Source organism: Conger conger, chromosome 14, assembly GCF_963514075.1.
Source record: "Conger conger chromosome 14, fConCon1.1, whole genome shotgun sequence".
Taxonomy (NCBI): domain Eukaryota; kingdom Metazoa; phylum Chordata; class Actinopteri; order Anguilliformes; family Congridae; genus Conger; species Conger conger.
The window spans coordinates 10,616,436-10,638,649 of record NC_083773.1 but is presented as its reverse complement, the minus strand read 5'-3'; the positions used below and the strand labels follow the sequence as shown (position 1 = coordinate 10,638,649).

At 43.7% G+C, this 22,214-nt stretch overlaps 2 protein-coding genes across 13 annotated transcripts in view; one reads left to right on the top strand and one right to left on the bottom strand.

Moving 5' to 3' along the window:
• Positions 1–4,787, top strand: part of LOC133109704 (contactin-4-like) — a 156,060-nt gene extending 151,273 nt beyond the window's left edge. For all 3 annotated transcript variants that reach the window (XM_061219202.1, XM_061219201.1, XM_061219203.1), the window contains exons 20-23: positions 914–1,100; positions 1,510–1,622; positions 2,499–2,667; positions 3,089–4,787. In XM_061219202.1, coding sequence (XP_061075186.1) covers positions 914–1,100; positions 1,510–1,622; positions 2,499–2,667; positions 3,089–3,180 — 561 coding nt within the window. In that variant the 3' untranslated portion in view covers positions 3,181–4,787. The remainder of the gene's footprint in view (positions 1–913; positions 1,101–1,509; positions 1,623–2,498; positions 2,668–3,088) is intronic.
• A 3,456-nt stretch (positions 4,788–8,243) lies between these two features.
• The window catches only part of si:dkey-178k16.1 (band 4.1-like protein 1), a 79,514-nt gene continuing 65,543 nt past the window's right edge, over positions 8,244–22,214 (bottom strand). For 6 of the 10 annotated variants that reach the window (XM_061218559.1, XM_061218562.1, XM_061218563.1 and 3 more), the window contains 10 exons: positions 20,120–21,724; positions 18,030–18,080; positions 16,984–17,334; positions 16,010–16,138; positions 15,311–15,385; positions 13,318–13,377; positions 11,909–12,004; positions 11,560–11,640; positions 11,006–11,122; positions 8,244–10,276 (listed from right to left, as the gene is read on the bottom strand). In XM_061218559.1, the coding sequence (XP_061074543.1) occupies positions 10,271–10,276; positions 11,006–11,122; positions 11,560–11,640; positions 11,909–12,004; positions 13,318–13,377; positions 15,311–15,385; positions 16,010–16,138; positions 16,984–17,334; positions 18,030–18,080; positions 20,120–21,724 (2,571 nt within the window). In that variant the 3' untranslated portion in view covers positions 8,244–10,270. The remainder of the gene's footprint in view (positions 10,277–11,005; positions 11,123–11,559; positions 11,641–11,908; positions 12,005–13,317; positions 13,378–15,310; positions 15,386–16,009; positions 16,139–16,983; positions 17,335–18,029; positions 18,081–20,119; positions 21,725–22,214) is intronic. The other 4 variants (XM_061218568.1, XM_061218569.1, XM_061218566.1 and 1 more) reach the window with 3 other exon arrangements.

The window sequence follows — 22,214 nt, the reverse complement described above, 5'->3', positions numbered from 1 at the left end:
TCTATTCTATTATTGATCACCATAGTGGTTGATTTGCCGAACACAAAATGCATTTTAATGACTGTTGTGTTAGTACAGTAATCATCCAAATTGGTCCCTTTAATTAGCTTAAGTGCAGCAGTTCCACGTTTGTACCAGAAAAGCCAGTGACGTAATGCACCAGGGAGGGACTATGCTCAATCCACACAGTAGCCTAAATGCATTGCAACTGTTCAGACAGCAGTCTGTTCATTATAATTTAATTGATTACAGAAATTCAGTATTTGAATGAAGATGCTGGTTTGAAGTATTTATCCACAGGCAGAAATGAATACTGTGTTCATATAATATGAAATGTTTATCACATAAAGTTTAAAAAAAGAGTGAATATGGGTAGAACAACTATTTGGGCTTAACAATGTGATTATTTAGACAAAGGAGTGTTTGCAAGACAGCAGTACATTTTGGGAGTTTGTTCCCTTTTTATATAATTGCCAATTTATGCCCTGTGATTTATTTCCATGTTATTGTTGTCTTTTTTTGCAACCACTTCTGCATGAAACAATGCAATCCCAAAGTCCCAGAGCTTTTGCAGATTGCTACTTTGACAACAGTTGAGACTGCAGTTGTACCTTCAGTAGTCACTGTGTCTGAAAGTTTGAGCCGGCTTTTAAACTTGTTTGTGCTGGCTGCTGTCCAAACTGTGTGTGTCACATTAGTTGAGGTACTGGAAGTACACCCTTGTGTAACATCTTTTACCGTTTACAAGTTTATTGTTTCAGGGACAGCGCACATTAATTAACATTACTGTGAATGTGCCAGTATTAGCCAACTGGCTAGTTTTCAACTGGAGAAGCCATTAAAACAGGTTACAAGACAGTACCAGCTGGCTCTGAAGCCAGTGTGTTGGCTGCTGTGCCGTGTGTTGTGTTAGCTGAGGTACTGGGAGAAGAAGGAGAAGGAGGATGTGGCGAGCGTGCTGAGGACCGTGGGGAACAAGACGTCGGCCGTAATCCGGGGTCTGAAGGGGAACAGCGTGTACAACATCCAGATCCGCGCCTACAACACCGCAGGGACAGGCCCGGCCAGCTCCACGGTCAACGTCACCACCAAAAAACCCCGTGAGCATAACCCTTACTGCCAGCACGCTGCAGTTACCGCATATACTACAACTGGGCCATGCAGGCTGAGCCACTGGCCTGGATTCAGTAACATCTGTCCGCCATTTTGGATCGGATTCATTTAACATCAGCCTTAACTTTAAAGTATCTTAAAAATACATATAAAAAAAATAAATAGATTTCAGTGTCTCTTTTGGTAATTGGTGATGACTGCTGAAATGTTTTTTACTTGCTTTATTTTTAAGTCAGAGTGAAAGTCAAATATTTATTGAATCCAGGTCATGGTTATTGTGTTTTGACCCAATATTATCTGCCAACAGTAGGAAGCCAATGCTATAAAGCCATTATCAGTGGTGCTGTAATAGTTCATTTGGATGTCTTACTTCTTTACCGATGATTTATGTTCCAGCTCCAAGCCAGCCGCCCAATAAAGTGGTGTGGAATGCACTGAACTCTAAGATCATCCTGAACTGGGAGCACGTCAAAGCCCTGGACAATGAGTCAGAGGTCACAGGGTACAAAGTGAGTGAGACCAGCAGGAGCCTGCTGCCCAACTCATAAAATACTCATCACAAAATACTCAATACCATCAGATACTGCCAGTCCTCCTCAATTAGTCAAGTCAAGTCACATTCATTTATAAAGCACATTAAAAATGACTACCGTCATCAAGTGCTGTACAATTTCTAATTACTATATATTTAAAAAATAAAAAAAGTGGGGGGAAATAAAATAATAAATACATAAAGATACAACAAAAACAACAACAACGACCGTTGTTATGTGGAATTAAATGCAAGAAGTGAGATGTGAGCTGGGATTTGAAGGTGTACATGGTTGCTGCAGACCTGATAGAGAGAGGCAGTTTGTTCCACAGTCTTGCCCTGTCACCTTTTAGCTTTAGCCAGGACCGAGGAACAGAGGAGCAGTTGGATGGAAAACCACAACTAGGTAGTTTATAGCCACCCATTATTTTTATTTACATTGTAAAATTATGTGTATTTTATCAACATTATCTGCAGATACTTGTAGGCTTCTTCTGCAAAGATCTGCAATGTTCAATAATTCAACTATTAAATAATCTTGAAGTACAAGTTTTGTTATTGCTGGTTATGCTAATGCGCTAGTTAACAGAGTTGTTTTTGTAAAGTGTACTTAGTGATTAATAATGCTTTTTTCAATTTAATTTATCTTTTAATCACCCTCACATGATGTGAAGAAGCTGTTACTTGCCAATTGACTAGTCAGATCATTGGCACGCTTGTTAATCAAGGAAAACGAATTAAAACAGGCTGAGCCCAATGATCAGTTTAAAAGAAAGTTTTGTGCCCCGCCACTTTTGAGCTGACCCAGCGCCACTGCAGGGGCTTAACCGCGGCCTGTCTCTCCTCTCCCCAGGTGCTTTACAAGCGCAACAGACACAGCCGTCCCAGCGTCATGGAGACCAACACCACCTCCGTGGAGCTCTCTCTGCCCATCGACGAGGAGTACATCATCCAGATCAGACCATTCGGGGAGGGGGGGGATGGGAGCAGCAGCAAACAGATCACCATCCCCAGAATACCAGGTCAGTAGTCTCATTCCCCCCTCTCTATAATGGTACAGTCCTCATGACGAGGCAACGCTCCATGGTACAACCTGACTTATCGTACTGTTTGCAAATACATTTTTGTAAGCCAGACTCATTGTGGTGGACATAAATTTAAGCATGTAAATAACTTACCAGCGTTTCTTCAACCCTTGAAATATGTGCTCTGTTTTGATTGTTACACAGCGCAATGCATGATTTTATTTGGTTTTCTTGGCATAAATGAATAGATTTCACAGTCTCATGGAAGTATTTAATTTTCTGTCAATATTATTCATGTGCATGCAATGGACGTTTGGAATAAAACCAAACAATACAAAATAAGGAAGCAATGCAAAAATTTTGATATTTTTATAACCTTTCTGAAAACATCTCTGAGGGTCTCACTGGTTGTTTTCAGGTGCAAGTGCCATTGGTTCAGCTTCCAAAGTGTCTACCATCTCAGCCCTCAGCACAATAGCACTGTCCTTCACAGCACGGACATCTTTATGACAAAAAATACCCAGAGAACTTTTCTTTCCATGAGGAGAAGACATCACAGAGACTCAGAAGAGAGGTTCACGCTATCAACTGACCTCGCTGGTATGAATAGATCCCTTAGTTTAGACTTTAGGACCTTGAGGACGAGCCTGAAAATCTTCTTCCAGATGAGAAGGAAGAAAAGGGCGCCCTCTTCAAATCGTTCTTGCTGAAGCAGGAAATCCTCTGAAGTCTTGAATATGTTGTTACCAAAGCAGCTTTCATAAAAAAAAAAAGGAGAAAAAAAAGTTCTTGTATGCATATTTTGTATGACATATCTAGCTTTTTATAGATTTCTTTAAAACTACCGATGGATTGTGTGGTCTGTTCCATTCCAGTATGGTGAGGGTGCAGGATTTAAATGCATGACAAAATCTAAGATGAAGCATTTCTTTCGAATGAAATATACAGGTGACCGCATTTGTTTCAAACCGCCATTTCAACGTGTAAAGCTAAAGACATTTGATGGTGAAACTACCATATTTCTAGCCTTCTGTATGGTAGTTGAAGTCAAAATGTAAAAAAAAAAAAATGTTCAGTTAAGGAACCTGACCTAACTTGTACCGTTCAGCTATCTAACACAATGTCACTCAGTGGGCTTCTGGGCTATTTCTAGACTGAAGTGTGAATCGTGACATCCACATTACTGCGCATATCTACTGTTTGTGGCTTAACTGCCTTCCTCGCAGGCCTCAAGGCTTCCATGACTCTACAATGTAACGTAACCTTGCGCTGAACCCGGTCTCCTCGGAACAGGTGAAAAGAGAAATGTCTTGCTTTTTCCATTCCTCGTGAGATAAGTGATATCCTCCACTTTAAATGGCGAAGACTCTCTCCTTGGTCACTCTCTGCACTGTCTCTCTCCTTCCCGGTTACTGGTTTGCCATTCCAGTGCGTCTTCTAGAAGTTTCCCGATCAGAACGCCACAGCGGCAACTTGATTGTACCTGTGCGTGGAGTGGGTGCGGCCGACCGAGACTCCTTCTCTGTACTGTTAGTGACATGTATCTAGAGCTATGCTTTGCCTAGTGTGTGCCTCATTGCTGTATGTGTTTGAAATCCTCAGGTCCTTAAAGAGCCTTAACTTATCAAATATATGTATACTACTATTAGTTCCACACATCAATAGTACTCAACTGGTTTAGAGGGAGTGTGAATAATGTGAATACACACACAGCATTAAATGAAGATGTATTGGGATCTAGGCAATTATCCTACGTACTTTACGAACATCACATGTACAGAAGCGTTCAAAATGTTATTTGCTGTTTAGCATGGGAACTGGCAATATGTGCGGTCGGGAATATTTGAATGGATTTGCTGACTGCTCTTTAACAAAAAAAAATTGAATGCTGCTCATATTCTCTTTCTTTACTGTAGTGTTCTAATGCCATGTGAGACCGGTACAGTTCAGTACTGTATGTAGCGTGTAATCCAGTGAAATGTGGGTACAGTAGTAAGTAGTACTTAAAAGGGACACTTGGGTTACCTGGTCTGTTTTAAACCAGACTTTGAAAAATGCATAGAATACTTTTTTTTGTATTCCTCAGATACTTTATATTAAAAGGAAAACTTTATGAAGATCTGCTGATTTACTTGGTTTTTTGTTATACAAACCAACATTTGGTAAATGTTTCACACTGTAGCTAAATGGTGTTCCGCATGACAGTGTTGGTCCGAACATTTGCTTACTGACTGGCTTGTGATCACACGTTTCCATGCCGATGAAGAGACAGTGAAGAAGCAGGGGCTTCTGGGTAGTGTATGTGTACTTAACCAGACCAAAAGCATACCGTATATTCAATTGTGTTTCATTCTGAACCTGGTGCTCTCCTCTTAAATTATTTCTTTGAGATGAACCAGTTCCCACAATGTTCAGTCATGATATCATTTTTTGTTGTGGTTGTTTGTTTATACTACATTAATGAATAAATTTTATTAATTTATAACCGTGCGTGTTAATACTTATTGAAATGAAACAAGTCAATATTTTGGGGGGTTTTTTCTATCAACAATACAGTTCATTCACATACATACTCTAATATCATGAATGACTCTATTTGTGTTGCAAATGGAGACTATAATCCACAATAATCTTCTCTCTCTTTCATTTTTTTCTTTCTGCTGTTTATTTCACTTTCCTGATGATAAATAATCATTACTTATCCTCTCATTGCAATAGATCAATTGGAGGAATTAAATGCAATATTTTGCTTTGTTTAATCAATATTCATTAGGCATTTCTGTGCTGAATATGAATTGAGATGAGATTTCAAGGAGCAGGCAAGATTCCCAGAGCAGTTCTTACTAGTGTGAAATCATGCCGATGTGAAATGCTATCAGAGCCACACTGTTGGTCCTGCCATGGCCATAATTAAAAATTAAAAATTCGATGAGCACGGTGACTCAAACTGGCTAGGGAATATATAGGCCAAATATATATACGGAAGTTTGTGCCATCTGAAAAATCACATACATACGGTATCATCATGACTGCTTTGTAATGAAAATAAAACACATGGTATGGCGTGATAACAGGACAAGCTATGTAAAGTGTGCCTGCTCACGAGAGCAAGAAGCCTGCTCGATGTCCAGGTAACCTGAAATCGATCAAAGAACGCAGTTGACGATGCACGTTCATGGGTGCAGCCTTTTTAAAAGAAGACAAAGACCCATCCAGTAGGTGGCGATAAAGCTTAGCGATGAATGACCTCCATTTTCATTCTTGCAGCTGGCTCTGTCTCTGGCCACCGAACACGCTGTGATGTGACATATCAGATCTTTGAAACGGAATCCGTCTGTGGTTTCAAGGCTGATTTTCATGTTTAATTTGTTTTGTAACAGTGTAGCAACCTCTCCTGTCAGGTATTGCAGACTGTACCTATGTGACAGGTACATTGTCTCATCAAATTAGTCAGTCTTTTAGCAATGTGTAGCAGTGTGGAGCCAGAGACTGGCATTCATTGTGACATTTGGAAAGTGATCTCAATGTCCTCTGAACTCCTGAAGCCCTGCCGATGGAGCTTCCCTGTGTATAATGTCATCTCAAGTCCATTCCTCATATTACTTGCCATCGTGAGAGTGGATGTAAGAATGCTACTAGGTGTATGCTTACATTTACTTTGTATTGCATTCACACATGGCGCATGATGTACTTAATTTGATGAGGTGAACATTAATACATTTAAACATTTAAAAAAAAATGAAAAAGTAATAAAAGTGGTCACATTATACATTAGACACAATTAGGGACAGAATGGTTTTATAAACTAATTTCTTTTATTATTTTTTTCTTTTTTTACATTTGAAGTACTCCTTTTTTCTACCCATCTTATGTATCATAGTCCTCTCAATGAATTATGGTCTTTCATGTTTTTTTGGGGGTTTTTTTGGGGGGGAGGGGGGTCGTTTCTTATCAGCAGGTCATGCTGATTGCTATTCCCTGAAACACCACATGATGGTAGTAAAGGACCAATAGTCAATTAGAACACTGTTACTTTAAATGAAGTAATGAATGGTTACCAATTGTTCACTAATACAAAGACCAATCTTTAGGTTGAGTGTAGCTTTGCTTATATTTGTCTGTGCTGACAACAACAGTGTTTGGCTGTACCACATCCATCAATGTCAAATCCAGGCAAAACTATGACAAAATTATAAAGAAAACACACACACAGGCCAACCAAATCGCACTGAGACATTTATTAATGTATGTATGTATGTTTTTATTTATTCCACTTAGACTGAATGCAAATACAGCAAACACACACCACCAAGCACTAGGGGGGCAATGTAGAGCAAAAGTGAGGCATGAATCGGCAAGGAGAAGGAAGGAGATGTAGGGGGAGGTCAGTGTTTCTACTAGCCGTGCACAGAGCAATGGGTGTCGTGTTGGGATTCGGTTTCATCCAGTGCATTGCTATCTGTTAAACTGCCCTCACAGTTTTTTTTTTGGTTGGCACTAAATACGGACCTAATGCACCACAAATCCGACCTCTGTACTGTAACCGTCAGCAATGATACCCGTTCCACTCACGCCACAATCTCCCCTCTTTGTGTATCTCGGGATGTGGTCGCGATGCTTGCCCTCCTACACGAGTGAAGCTCTAACCCGAGGCTCCATTTTGTCTGCTCGTGTGATTTTGTTGTGTCCATTCAGCAACACTTCAGCAGCTACCCAGCAGCAAGCCGCGAGTGCCAGTAAACACAAGGCACTCGGCCCATAAATAAGAGGCCACCGGGAAAGCTTCAAACTGTCACACGTCAGTACTTTGTTTCACAGAATGACAGGGACTCAGGCGGTAAGGCACCCATTATTAATTTGACAGCACCATGACATAATGCTGAAACAGTCCTTACGATGCGTTTGGAGTCTTTGCACTGACTGTAAATACGAAACATGAGAACCCACTGACTGCTTGCGGCCTAACTCACTTACTAGTACTTGGCTACCATTTAAATTTTGTTACGAGTAAATACATTTACACTCCCTCCACTTTTCCACACAACGTGTACTGTTGTTTTTTTTTACCCTACAATACCAAAAATGTTTCTCAACAATATGAAATGAACACTGGGAGAACTGGAGAGTTGTGTGGAATATCATTGCTGACAGCAACGCTATACTCACTGCAAACAAAAGTACCTTTTGACAGCAACAAAGGACTCCAGTGTCGTCCGACTTTTAAACATAGAAAGGAATCGATAAAGAGTCAGGTTTAGGGTGTTTCACAGATACAACTCAACAGCAGTTTAGACGAGTGCAGAGGGTCTTCCCGTGCCCTTTTCGGAGGGAGAGAGGAGGAAGAACAGACAAAGCCATGGACACCTGTATAGAGCGGGTGTGGAGCGCATAACCTTCACTGACCCGCTTCAACTTCACCACAACGTGCTTAGCTGTCTTTTTAGGCAGACCTAAGGCTGCAGATCGTGACAACTGTGAGGTCAGCACAATGACAACGTGGTCAGCCATTTTGCAGTGACCTCACAGGAAATACCCCCCCCCCCCCCCCCCCCCCCCCCGACCTACTGAACCAATGTTTCACACACATTCAAGTAACAGCAAGATATTGCATGTACAGCATGGCCGGGTTTGTTTTTGTTGTTGTTGCTTCACACATTTGACATCAGTCCGGTTAAAGTGCATGTAGCTTTTCTGCTAAAGCACTGTGATTAATGTGTTTATGTATCTCAGCGGAGAACTGAGTGAGCTCACACATGAAGCCTCACACAGTGCTGTACACCAGAGACTCTGGAGTGTGTGGTTTCACCCATGTTACCCCACAAGCGAGGACAGGGTTCAGGCCCTCTTTCAGTCTGCCCAGGCTCTGTCTCAAAATGGAACCAGAAAACAGGCGGCACTCTCCTTCAGGGAGGGAAACCCTCACGTCTCACATTCACCATTCTTATAAATACAACTGTCAAATTCATACACCATAACTTAAAAATATCTGGAAGTAAAATTCAAACAGAAAAAAAAAAAGAAAATCATATTCTCACATTTCAAAATGAATGAATAAAACGCTTATAGGAGAACCGTTTGCTTTAGTGATCTGATTGTACCGATTACAAAATGACTACGGTATTGATTGAACATGGTAGCAAAAAGATGAAAGGGTCGATTTTGGGAAGAAACATGACAAGTTGCCACTCATGGGCTCGGAGGAGGGGTGGGCGGGAGGACTTAGAAAGAGGATCCCAGATTTGTTTTTTGTTTTTTTTCGTGGTTGTTTTTTTGGAATAAAGCCTGTAATGTAAAGATAGTAGAAGTAATGTTTTCATTAGCCGATGAGCCAGAGTGTGCAGCGTGCAGGCGGAGCGACTGAAGGGGGTTTCGCTCCGTGCCACGCCGTCGTGAGAGCTGTCCGTTTCCTGTTCGTCATGTGGCGTTCCTCCCTCTGCTCCGTATGACTCAGAGTCCAGCCCTCCAACGCGGCCCAGCAGGCGGGGTTACGTCCTCCGAGCGCACCTCGCGAGCTTCCGGGACCTTCCGCCATTTTGTTTCGGTATCGTCCTCTCGACTATTTTACATTTGCTATCACACATGCATACACGTTTTGCGAATCTAAATCGATACATAGTATGTTTTTTTTTATTTTCATGAACGAGCAAAAACACTGGACATAAGTCTGATCTTCTATTATTAAAAATGTTTAAAAAGCTAATAAGACTGCTGTGGAATCCGGCGAGCGGTAAAGGCTGGCCATCGCTGCAGACTCCACCCCCTCCCCTCCCCTCCCCCAATCAGATCCCACACTTCATATGTGTCATCAGCATGGACCGGGCAGATGGGGAAGCCACCTCTGTACATTTACTCTGCGGGATTAAGGGATTCTGAAACGCCCTGTCATGCGTTCTTCTTCAAAACACAAAAAAAAAAAAACTGGTTGGAGTTGCACCTATACCAATTATATATCGCAGGGAGCCAACCAATGAATCGCGTCAGGATGATGATGTCACCCAGTTTAACTGTACAAGGCGGATTGAAGAAGGGCGAGCGCTCTGTCATGGGGGAGCTCGGCTGCACCGCTTTTCTAGGAGCCGTTCAAGAAGAGCATTATACAATAGGAGGGGGTCATTTGAACCCAGAGCCATCCCTCAATACTAAACATAGTGCAATTAAACAGAATGCCATTCACCACATCTACGTAAAATACATACAAGTGAGTTTGTTTGTTTTTTTTGGGGGTGGGGGGTGGGGGGTTTGGTTTTCTGGGGATAGGAGGAACCGAAAAACATCTGAGGATTCTGTTTCAGCAGGACGCTGGGAGGCCATGCTGGAGGGAATGGAGGTGGGTCGGGGAGGTTTGGAGAGGGAGGAGGGGGAGTTCAGGCCCTCACACAGTCAGTTTTAGCAGGAAGGGCAGGAGAGGAGTTGTGTTTGGTGGAAACAGAGACGGGTGGAGGCCTGGTGGTCCTGTGGTATGAGCAGCAGAGGGAGGGGGTGGATGGTGGATTTGGGGTGGGGGGTGGGTGGTGGGGGACCCGCGGCAGTGGTCAGGCCAGGCTGTCCCCACTCCCAGGGGCCGACGCAGGGGCCGACGCAGGGGCCGAGGAGAGAGAGATCAGGACTGGAAGAGAGGAATTAACACACGCACACACAGGCACACACACACAGACACACAAACACATACACACACAAACCATATGCATGCACACACACACAGGCACACACACACATACATACAAGCACGCGCACACACACACACACACACACACACACACACACATGCATACAGATACACATGACTCTATTTCATCTGTGGAAGTAACCTTTACGTTCCATGATAAATTGCATCAGACATACATTAGCACCACTCTGAAGCTTATAATTAGCGATCAGTAAAGGAGGAAGTTCTGATTTAATCCAGCCCTTGGGCGAAGTAAATGAATTAACATTGGGTAGTCCGGTACATTCTAATCACGATTAAATAAATGCATTACCATGCATACATTACATTACTGCCTATCATATGCGTCGCCCAGTTTAACATCATGTAAATTTACTTTATTTATTTTCTGCATCTCAATTCATATTTACATGGCTAATGTGTGACACATAAAAAGCTATATAAATACAATGAATTAGGAATTGCTGAATAAGCGGTCAAAACATTTTTTTTTTGTTATAAAGATCTTTTAATAGTTTTTTTTTGGTGAAAGACTTTCATAATATTCCTCTTTTCCTTTAAATCCATTTTTCATATTTTATATTGATATTTATATCTGAGCACGCTTCCATATTCATCTACTGCCCTCTACTGTCCACAGTGTGACATGGCACTCGCTTTCTCTCTTACCTCAGATTTCCTGTATTTCTCTTCAGAGGAAGATTCTGTTTCCCTGACAACCACTGCCTTGGTAACCAGCATGTCAGGGTGCTGGTGCTTGGCCTCCTGTATTGCCATTGCTAGAGCCTGAGGGAGGAGCAGACATTTCCGAAAATTGGATCCTGTTCCCTTCATCGATATCACTTCACCCCGGTGTGTGCCTGCCCTTTTGTATTACCAAAATCAGCAGTGTGCACATTACAGATTTGACAAAGCAAGCAGAATTCTCAAGGTTTGCCCTAATTCTGCCATCTCCAATCCCGGTATTTTTCTTTCATACCTCAATAAAAAAGCCAGATGAAATGTAATTTAGAGCAGCACTAGCCTCCGCGGTATGACTTACACACGAGCAAAACGGATCTTTCGGGGGAATTTCTGAAGGGCGGGGATGTCGATTTGGTCGACGTACACGCCCACTGGTACACAATGACATAAAATCTCGTAAAATATCATAGTCCGGGAAGCGGATGGGAAACCCCCCGCCCCCCTGGATACACCGCACGCGGGATAAACACGGGCCTAACCTGGTCCTGGTCCACATCGTCGTCCCCAGTGATGATGATTCTCTTCTCGATCCTGGTCTCTGAGTACCCTCCTTTCACTGTCTGCGACACAGCAGCACAAAGCACAGGCCGGTCAGAGGGGCAGCGGGGGTAACAGCAGGCCTCACTGTGCCACTGCAGAGACACTGCATCAGCCCCACACTGGAGCCCCAGCCCTGTCAGCCATCGTAAGGGCTAACTGCAGCCACGGGAATCGCTGCGACTTCTGTCAATAAATCCAGGGGCTTTGTTTTGGGCACGGAACATAACGACGCGTCTCCCACCCCCGGAGCCCCCCGCTGCCTCCTGCAGGAGCGGAGGAGACGGTTACCTTGGTAACATGCGTTGTGGTTGCTGAGGTAACGTTTTCCGTGGTGACAGTCAGCGGGGACACAGCGGCCTCCCTCCCCAGAGAGCCCATCCTCCCCTGCAGAGAAGCCATTAGGCCAGAGTCACATGACCAGCCACACAGCTGCTGCAGCGCCAACACGCATGCACACATATACACACAGAGAGATACACACACATACAGTACACACACACACACACACACACACACACATATACACACTCAGAGAGATACACACACATACAGTACACACACACACACACACACACACACATATACACACTCAGAGAGATACACACACATACAGTACACACACACACACACACTCACACACACCCACACACACACATATACACACTCAGAGAGATACACACACATACAGTATACACACACACAGACACATGCACACATATACACACACACAGTATAGACACACCCAGAGAGATACACACACACACACAGTATACACACCCAGAGAGAAACACACATAGTACACACACACACACACACACACAGTATACACACCCAGAGATAAACAGACAGTACACACAAACACACACGCACACACATATACACACTCAGAGAGATACACACACATACAGTACACACACACAGAAACAGACACACAAAAGTATACACACGTACACAGATACACACATACAGTACACACACACAGACACACACATACAGTGTACACACACAGAAACATAGATACACACACAGACACACACACACACAGTATACACACGTACACAGATACACACATAGACAAACACATACGGTATATACACACATAGACACACCCACAGAGACACACACACATACATACACATACACAGACGCATACATACAGTACATACACACACATACACACATACAGTATACACACACAGGCACAGACACACATACGTATACACACACATTGCACACCAACATACACTCTACATATCTTAATACAGACACATTTCCTGCACACTACAGATTTCATAAACAACACACTGTAGCCCATCAGCTGTACTCAAATTTCTAATGCATGTAAACCAACACATGCACACTGCAGCTCCAAGCCTCAAATCCAGTGTGTCCCCAGCTACTAATTACCTTTGACCCAGAAGTCCATAGATACTATTGTGTTATTTCCCTTTTTGGTATAAATATCAAACTAGGTAATTCAAGTCAGCCTTCTAGTAAATATTTTATTTTCAGTAATAGGGACAAAAGTTGGAAACTCAGAAAAGAGAAAAGCTGAAAACTGTATGAAAATAACAGCAGCAGTTGCGTACCTTTGTTAATCATACCAAATTAGAAGTGAGCCTTGGGTATTGCTCCACTCAGACTGTTGTGGGGAAACACACTCCTTTCAGTCTGAAAGATTAAAACAGTGCACTCACGGGTGAGCCGCTCTCAGAGCTGGGTGGAGGAGCCTCTTTTCCACTGCTCACACGGTGGCTCTAAAACACAGAGAAAGATTACCTCACCCCTCCAGCCGCGCACCACCACCAGACAGCAACGGCGTGGTCTCAACACACACAGCGACCAGCACCATTGTCCCAATTCACAGAGCATTAGCGTGGCCCCCAGGGAGACTGCCGTAGTGCAGTCTCAATGCGCACGGCATTAGCCTGGTCCCCTCTGAGCGTGTAGGAGCTCTGTTTCCACAGCGCAACAGTGTGGTCTCCAAACAGAGACCTACAGCACGGTCTCACTGGACTGGATGTTAGTGGTATCCCGTTGTGTGGTGTCCAGTTGTGTGGTGTCCTCACAGAGCCCAACAGCACAGCCCCCACAGTGAGTGAAGTAGTGTGGTCTCCTCACAGAGCCCAACAGCACAGCCCCCACAGTGAGTGAAGTAGTGCGGTCTCCTCACAGAGCCCAACAGCACAGCCCCCACAGTGAGTGAAGTAGTGTGGTCTCCTCACAGAGACCAACAGCACAGCCCCCACAAAACATGCAGTTAAAGATAAAACTCACAGTGCAGCAGTGCTGTACATACAGAATCTCACAGTCCCATGACAGCTTCATGATATTAAAGGCCCACACACATTAGCGCTCTCTTCCTGGTTTTAGTATGTAAAACGCCTGTTTTAGATGCTAAAATTGTTAGAGTTTAGATGGTTTTCCAGTAATTAATTCCCTAACTCCTCCCCCTCCGCCTCCTGCAGTCAGCCATCTGTGTTAACATGGACAGTGGCAAAAGTGTGGCTTAAGCTTATTCAGCAGATATGAAAAGAATAGTTTCTCCTGACAAATGTACCTGCTGAACTCAATGGAAAAAAATATTCAAGAGAAACAGTTGTTTTGATATCGACTGCATATCTGGCAGCAGCAAGGTGGTTTCAGGCTCATTTGATACCTTGGACCCTTGATAACTTAAAGCCATTTAGCCAACTAATGTGTTCTATACTATATCAACAAAATGTACAGCTGAATCTAGTCCTACCCCCAATTCCCTTAGAGATCCATTCAAATGCAAGGAGTTTTAGTACTGCTTGTAGGACAACCTGAAGATAAGATATCCAGACTCTGATGATGATGATAGGTAACAGGCATCAGTAATTTCTACATGGTGAAACCAAATGTATAAAAATGTTCTTTATTCAAATCTGACAATGTCCACTTTAATTTAATTTAATTAATTTAAAATAAACTAATTGTGGAGTACAGAGGCAAATAAATAAAGTACGGGTCTTTGTCCCAAACGTTATTGAGAGCACTGTATATGGCAACATCACCCAACAATTGCAAATGCAAAAACATACATCTTGTCACATGGGCAATCATTTTTACGACCAGCTCAGGAAAATAGCACTTAAAACTAAATATGACATATGGAACAGAAATCTAAAAAGCTCTAAGATGATATGATATGGAAAAAAAATGCATGTGGGCCTTTAATGAATTTCTATTACAGCAGATTTCATAGACCTGTTTGGCCATAGTTCTTACTAACTGTATGAAACAACATTCTGATTTCATGCACCTCAAAGCACTGCTTTGTGGCAAACCAACCATGGAGGCAATCCCTCCTCCCTTAAGAAATGGTGTGATTAACCCATGACTGGACAACAAATACAATTCTCAGACTATTAATCATATAGCCAAATGCCTAATGGTTAGTGTACATTAGTCAGCATATGCATGCTTGAAAAATAGTTACACTCATAGAGGTTGCATAAATTCCATTATGGGTGGAGCTACAACAATCATTCACTTGTATAAACAATGAAAAATTTAGCTTTTTAGCTATTTGAGCAATGATTGGTTCAAATTGGTGAATCGCTAATAGTATGTGTTAGCTCCACCCCTGTGTTTTGTTTCATGAAACTCAATTCTCCAATCAGGGTGAAGGGGGGAGGGCGGGGCACACAGCATAAGGAAACATACCAGGTCGCCCTCTGCTGGTAGTATGACATCAGCGCAGGGGACTTGGGGGTCCTGGCAGTTGAAATCAGTCTGAATCTGCCGCACAAACACAGACTCATTCACACTGCGATCTGAATTCATAACACACTCGCCTGTAGACCCCAAGCGACTGCTGTCATTGATTTTTGGAAACTTTCAAGTGAACTCGTCAAAGAGAACTGGGGAAAAGCATTGGCATAGCTTGTTGTCATCATTACAGAAAAGGCAGGAGGCATAATTCAGCTTTAATAAGACACCTGTGGGGCAGCTTCAGCATTGTGCATGATTTCTTAAGATGAATGGAAGGGCTGTTTCTCGCCCTTGTTAATTTCCACTCGATATTTAATTACTCTGCACCCCTGTCATTATTCTGTGCTGGTACAAATTATTGTAAGTGAAGTCATTAAGTGCACTTGGTTAGAAGAAAGAAACTACTCTAAATACTTTTTTTTTTTTTTCAAAATTGCTATGTCATTTTTCTTTGTGTCTGATTAAAGAAAGACATATTATTATGCTCAGAACACTGCATTACAAAAATATCAAAATGATTCATTGTTTCACTCTGTTGCCAAACCGGCCAAAAATGCCTGTTGTTTTTTTAAATGGAATTGAATTACTGTTTGTTTGTTTGTATTAACCCATTGCTCACGCCTGGTACAGCTGAGATAAGGAGCACTGCACCTGTCCTGAGAACTCCATGATGGTGGTGGTCACCTCCGCACCGTTGGGTTGTGTCTCTGTTTTGGAGTCGGTCCTCTTCAGCAGCTGGGCAGCACTCACAGCACTGGCGTCTTTCCTGGCAACGGGGGGCTGGGGGGCAAACCAGGCAAATCACACATGATGAACCCCAAAAAGCTCCAAGTAGGACAGCAACCTTAATGCACTCAGTGCCAATAACAGCGTTCTGGAGTGCCAGGAGCTTGCATTTTACACATCCGTTATTTTTAGCCAATCAAAAAAGTCAAATCCAACAAATATGTGTTGTTACTGGGTAAATATTAGTCAGCCACAATAGATGATCTTATTGGCTGATATAAGCACTATGCAGCATTGGTATTTAACGTTTTTTTTAAGTCTACACAGTACGGAACTGCATTTGAGCATTTTGAATTTTGGGTAGCCATATTGGCTTCACACTCAAGTGTATCTTCATGCCATTCAATTAATTACTTATGTTATTTTTTGTTGATTAACATACAAAAAGACACTTAAATAACTTGGCCCTTGGAGTCTGAGGGTGCATAGTTTATATACATGCACAACATTGTTAGAGGTAGAAAAACATAACAGTGGCAAACCATGATAAGTGCGATAAAGATTTTACAGAATGTGAGCTGGCCACAGATATATCAAAATAAGTATCTCAGTATTACAAAGAAAAAATGCATAAAAACATGGAACAGAAAATAAATGAATGAACAATTCAACAAATGAATAAAAAAATAAGCAAACAAACACATGAATAAATAATATAATAAATACATAAAAAATAAAATAAATAAATGCAGTATGTCAAAAAAATAAAAGCAAAGGTGAGATGTGATTGGTCCGGCAGAAGGGGAGGCGGGGCTGAAGCATGCTGACGTGGTTCTGCTGATGACGGGCAGGGTGTCCCCTGGGCCTGGGGAGGGGGGGGACGGGCGGGGTCTAGCTACCTCATAGGGCACACGCTCATCGAGGGGTCTGTCCTCCACTGGGGACTTGTCCTGCATGGCCATGAGGCGGGCGGAGTAGAAGCGCGAGGTCTCCTCGAAGTCGTCGCGCCCCACCTCGGGCACGTGGTCCCTCTCGCCCAGCTCGGTCATGCCCTTGGAGAACTCCTCCATGCCCGTGTGGAGGTCCATGATGACGGTGAAGTCCACCTCGGCCTCCAGGCTGGAGGTGGAGCTGACCGTGATGCTGGAGCACTTGCGCTCGATGCCCAGGTGGGTCTCCTTCATGTAGAGGGTCTCGCGGTCCTGGTCGTCCTCCGAGGCGGAGCCCGGTCGCCTCTCCCAGGGCTCTCTCTGGACGGGACACAGGGAGACAGAGAGCGGCCACGCCCCGCGGTCAGAGGCCGGCCAGGGCGACCCCTCCGGAGATGGGATGGCAATGAACAATGGTTTGGAAGGGGAGGGGTTGGTTTTGGGATCTCCTTCCAGCTCCTGAGATTTCACATCAGTGTGCAAGCTCTCATACTGCGCCACATGATGGTTTCTTGTCAAGGTAATGATCCATGAGAGAGACAACGGAGTCATACCCCGACAGCATGCAATCTGTGGCATGTCCGCGGAGGAGAGGACAAATGAGCTCCCACTGAAGACAGTGATGACAACACGGGAGAGGGATGGAGGGATCACAGCATGTCACAGAGAAACACGGGTCTCCACCACGTGAACAGACGCGTCCACACAGTTTATGAAATATGTAACATACATCATTAGAACATCCAGGACTCGCTTTTCTTACAGTATTGCGTCATTCTGAAGCTAACCCAGAAGGGGTTAAGCTGTAACAGACATGAGTCACGGGAGCAGATGACGTGGGCGCATGCTGCATGCACACAGCGAGCATGAGGGGGGGCATGCATGGGGCTGCCCGGGGTGGCTCAGGGTGATGATGAAACAGGAGGCAACAGGCAAAGAGGAGAGTCGTGAATTATGGATGGCGGGAGGATAATGTTTTTTATGTTCTTTTTTAAATTCAAGGTAAAATGAGAAACCTGGGCTTCATCTAGCGGCTCTTCGTGAATGGCGGGAGTGGACAGGGGCTCCTGAAAAAATCAAAAGGGAAAAGGAGAGCGGTCCGAAGTTAGGCCCATGCTGCACTGACACCCTTCGCCAGAGGCCCGTGCTGACTGGGACAAGACCCCCACTTTCGCTGTGCCAGATAAACAGCACAGGGCACCACAGCTCTTTTATATCCCAATTATGATGTGGCTACAAAGAGGCAGCTCAACCTCCTGCCTCCATCCATATATTACAAACAAGAGATATCATAATCCCACATAACCAAGACGGGTTCAATTCATAATGGCACTTTATGCTAAACCCAGTGTTATTTGTTGGTTTGTATGCAAAACAAAAAAAACACCCAAAATGCAATGTGGTTAGCTAAATGCATCTAAAATGGCACCACACAGACTGTTAGAGGATGCTTTATGACAAATATCCATCCATTCATCTCATGTCGAAAGATCTTCACGTTAACAGAATAGCATAAACGGAAAAGCACTGCCTTTAATCGAATCGAAGATTGGACTGAAATACGCCGAGGAGAAAGATTTTGAGTTTGCTCTACAGAAGTGGACACACACCTTTGAATAGTTGAGACCAATGTCTGGCAATAGCCATTTGAACACAAGGTAGAATGTGCAAATACTGCAGAGCCACGCTGACCGAAAAAGTTTGCTTGACACATACTCTTTTACCACAAGACTCAGGTTTTGCAGCGTACCAAACCCAGTGGTTTCGCATGTGCATTGCTCCGCATAAGCATTGCCGCTTCCACATCACCCCCACTATGAAAACGTGTTTGTGCCAAAATGTCCAGGACCTTAGCTCAGATGAAAGTCATGCAATTATTTAAGCTGTCAGATCCCAGCCTTATTTAAAATTCCCTTCATTCCACTGCCAAAAATGTGCTAACTCCTAATTAATGCAACTATGAAATTACAGTGCTGAGCTGTGCCTCAACCTCAATCCATGAGGGTGTTAACTGTGAGCTCTATACTTGTATGCACAGGTCTACTTTGTAGTGTGAGGGGAGATTTAAAAGAGGGTAAACATCTTTGTAAATTATGCTACATTGCTTACAAAAATGTAATGGATATTACATCACCCTCTGAGGTCTACAATTAGTTTCAGTTTATTCATTTTCATGTATCATCAATGTTCTACATGTGACATATAAAGATTTTGTAAACCATTATCACAAAATATTTACAGCATTAATTTTATTGTTATTCAACACAATACATACCATAGAAATATGCAAACACTGAGTATTCCATTAAGTATGTCATGTCAGGCATGAAAATTGAATACAGTAATCATCTGAAGCACACTCATGTACTGTAGGTGATGGAAGCACATCACTTGCATATTAAAGTTAAAACATATTGTGTAACAGCACACTCGCATTTAGCTGAAGCCCAAATTAAATATTTACTCCACGTTTGACAGTCTTGACTTTTTCTGTTCATACATTCTGTTAAACACATGACCACACAGAGAAGTCAAAATAATCTCAGAGCCATGACAAGATGCAGAAGCCTTTGTTTCCTTGCAACCCTCCGACAAACAGCAGGCCAAAATGAGAGCTGATAGAAGGGGGCGTTGGAAGGAAAGCCAAGGTCCAGGGGTCGGGAGGGGGGAATCAAAGCCAGGAGCCAAAGCATGGAAGCTGATCTGCTGATTTAGAGACGCAGCTTTCTATTGGTTTCTACTGATTTGCAAGCAGTCGTGACGCGGGGTGCACTGTGGAGTGAGGGAGAGATAGAGAGAGAGAGAGAGAGAGAGAGAGAGAGGGGGGGGGGGAGGCAGGGGCTAGAATGGGGGCAACCCGGGAAGGTTCCAGAATTCATGGAGGAGATTATGCACTGATGGCTGCACTGCGGCATCAGCCCAATGACACAAAGCCAAAAAAAGTGTGGCACACTTTTCCCCCCTTCCTTATATACAAGCACACAAGTCTTATGTATGTATATTCAAGTCACTGAAAATAAATAAGGGCATGGATGGGCACTTTTGTCTGAAGCTCATGCGATGCTTTGCTCCCAATGACTGAAAAGCAGATGCCAAGCAGAGTTACCGAATGTCTCTTCTTGGCGTCCAGGTTAGGGTCCTTGCTGGCAATTCGGCTGTTCCGTAGTATGAGTCCGGACTCTCTGGCTTTCTGGGTTTTGACGGGGGGTGTGGGGGGAGCGTTTCTGTGGGATGTTGAAGCCTTCGAGCCAAAGGGATGGGATGACCTGTTTGTCTGAGAGGGATCTTCACGGGCTGGCTTGTCTTGCTTGAGCAACACATCTTCTATTGGACTAATACCTTTAGCCAGGTTCCATGTAGCCTGTAGCTCTTGTTCCGCTAAACGCTGGAGAAACTCAGCGTCTTCATCGGTTCGCCAAAAGGTTGATTCCTGAGTTTCAGTGCGGGTGGGCGCCGGATCTGAGAATGGTAGAGGAGGGGCAGGGAACACTTCATCGATCTTCTTGTTGTAAGATAGTCTGTCTCCTGATTCCTCCCCTTGGCTGTCCTCTATTCTAGTCCCAGTGTTCTCAGCACAAGTGTCTGCACGTTGAATAGACTTGGCCTTGTCTTCCTTGCAACTGCTTACGCTTTTTGAACGCTCGGGTTTCAGGGGCACGATTCGGGTTATTTCTGAATGATTAATCCCAGTCGGTTTGTGATTGGGCCTTCTCTCAGCTTTGTCCGGCTTAGCCCCTTCCGCTGTGCCAGTTCTCTGTCCGTCACCATCAGGCTTATTTTGCTTGGCCGCGTCTAAATTTGGAAGCGTCCCGTTACTCGTTTCTGTCTGTATTGTCTCTTGTCTTATTTGTTCTGTGTATTCAGACAGTGTTGCAGGTGGTGATGTACTACCAAGGTTTCCATGTACAACAGGCTTTGCTGACTGCTGGTTCTGTTCTGCTCCCTCCTCTTGTATTTCCATGGCCACCAGGAGCACTTCCTGCTTCTCCTCTACTTCCAGAGGACCATTTGCAGAGCCCCTATCTTCAGCCGCTGGTTTGTCTTCCACACCTTTGCGCTCTGTAGGCTTCTCTGTGCTAATGGAGACAAGCTTTCCCTGAGAAGAAGCCTCTTCCTCTTCTTCTACATTTTTGATCGTCCTCTTGGCTTCTCCCATGTTGCCATCACTGTACTTATCCTGCAGAACTGCAGAGACGGCCGCCATCTTGTCACTGAGACTAGCTTCTTCAGGCCTTTGGTCTTCAGTTTGGACCTCCTCTTGCTCTGTCCTTGAGGGAGAGTGCCCTCTGTCACTGTCGGACTCGTCCTCGCCATCAGACCCCTCCCCATCTATCTCGTACACAAATTCCGTCGACATTCCAAGGTTCAGGCTCTGAGGCCTCCTCTCCCTGTGGACTCTGTATGGTTGTTGCCCCTTTATCTCCATGGCTGTGGCTGGGGAGTCGTCCACTGGACGAGTGCTAGCTCGTGACTTTTGTGTATCTGCCGATGGAAAGTTGTCCATCTGCAGTCTTGTTTCCTGGCCATCCTCTCTGGTCACCTCGATGTGAATCATTCTGAGGACTTCTCGCTCCCTTTCAGTTTCTCCCCTTCTTTCCCACATTGAATCAGCCATTACTGGCTGTGGAGACGTAACATCATTTTCCTCATTTGATTCATGGTCGCTTTCGCTAGTCTCTTGTTTCTCAATCAAAACCCACTCCTCAGAGCCCTATGTTGATATAGATTAAAAACAGTTAGAATGGACGATTCTAGTGTAATGCTCCTTCAGAATCTACAATGTATCTGCTTTTTTTACACAACAATAGGCAGCCAGTGAACTGTGCATAAAGTGATAATACATTTCCACAATTAGCTAAGGCATTGACTCAATTACTGTCTCATCAAATTTTGCTTTATTTCCAAGCATGCCTTATTAATGCTGTGAACATGTGGTATAGCAATCTCAGTTCTGATGTACAATAGAGGAAGGTAGAAAAAGAAAATGGTTAGAGCTTAAAAGATTGTACTCTGTGAGAACTGCACTGCTCACTCTCCTTCTTTGCATCATTATCCTTCTTTGCATATAAGAAAAAACATTGCTAATGGATGCAATGTATATTTAGCACTCACTATTTGAAAGAGTATTTTCAAGCTTTAAAAGTCAAAACCACTCTACCTTGAGGGACATGTTTTACTGACAAACAACAAAACTAGTGTAT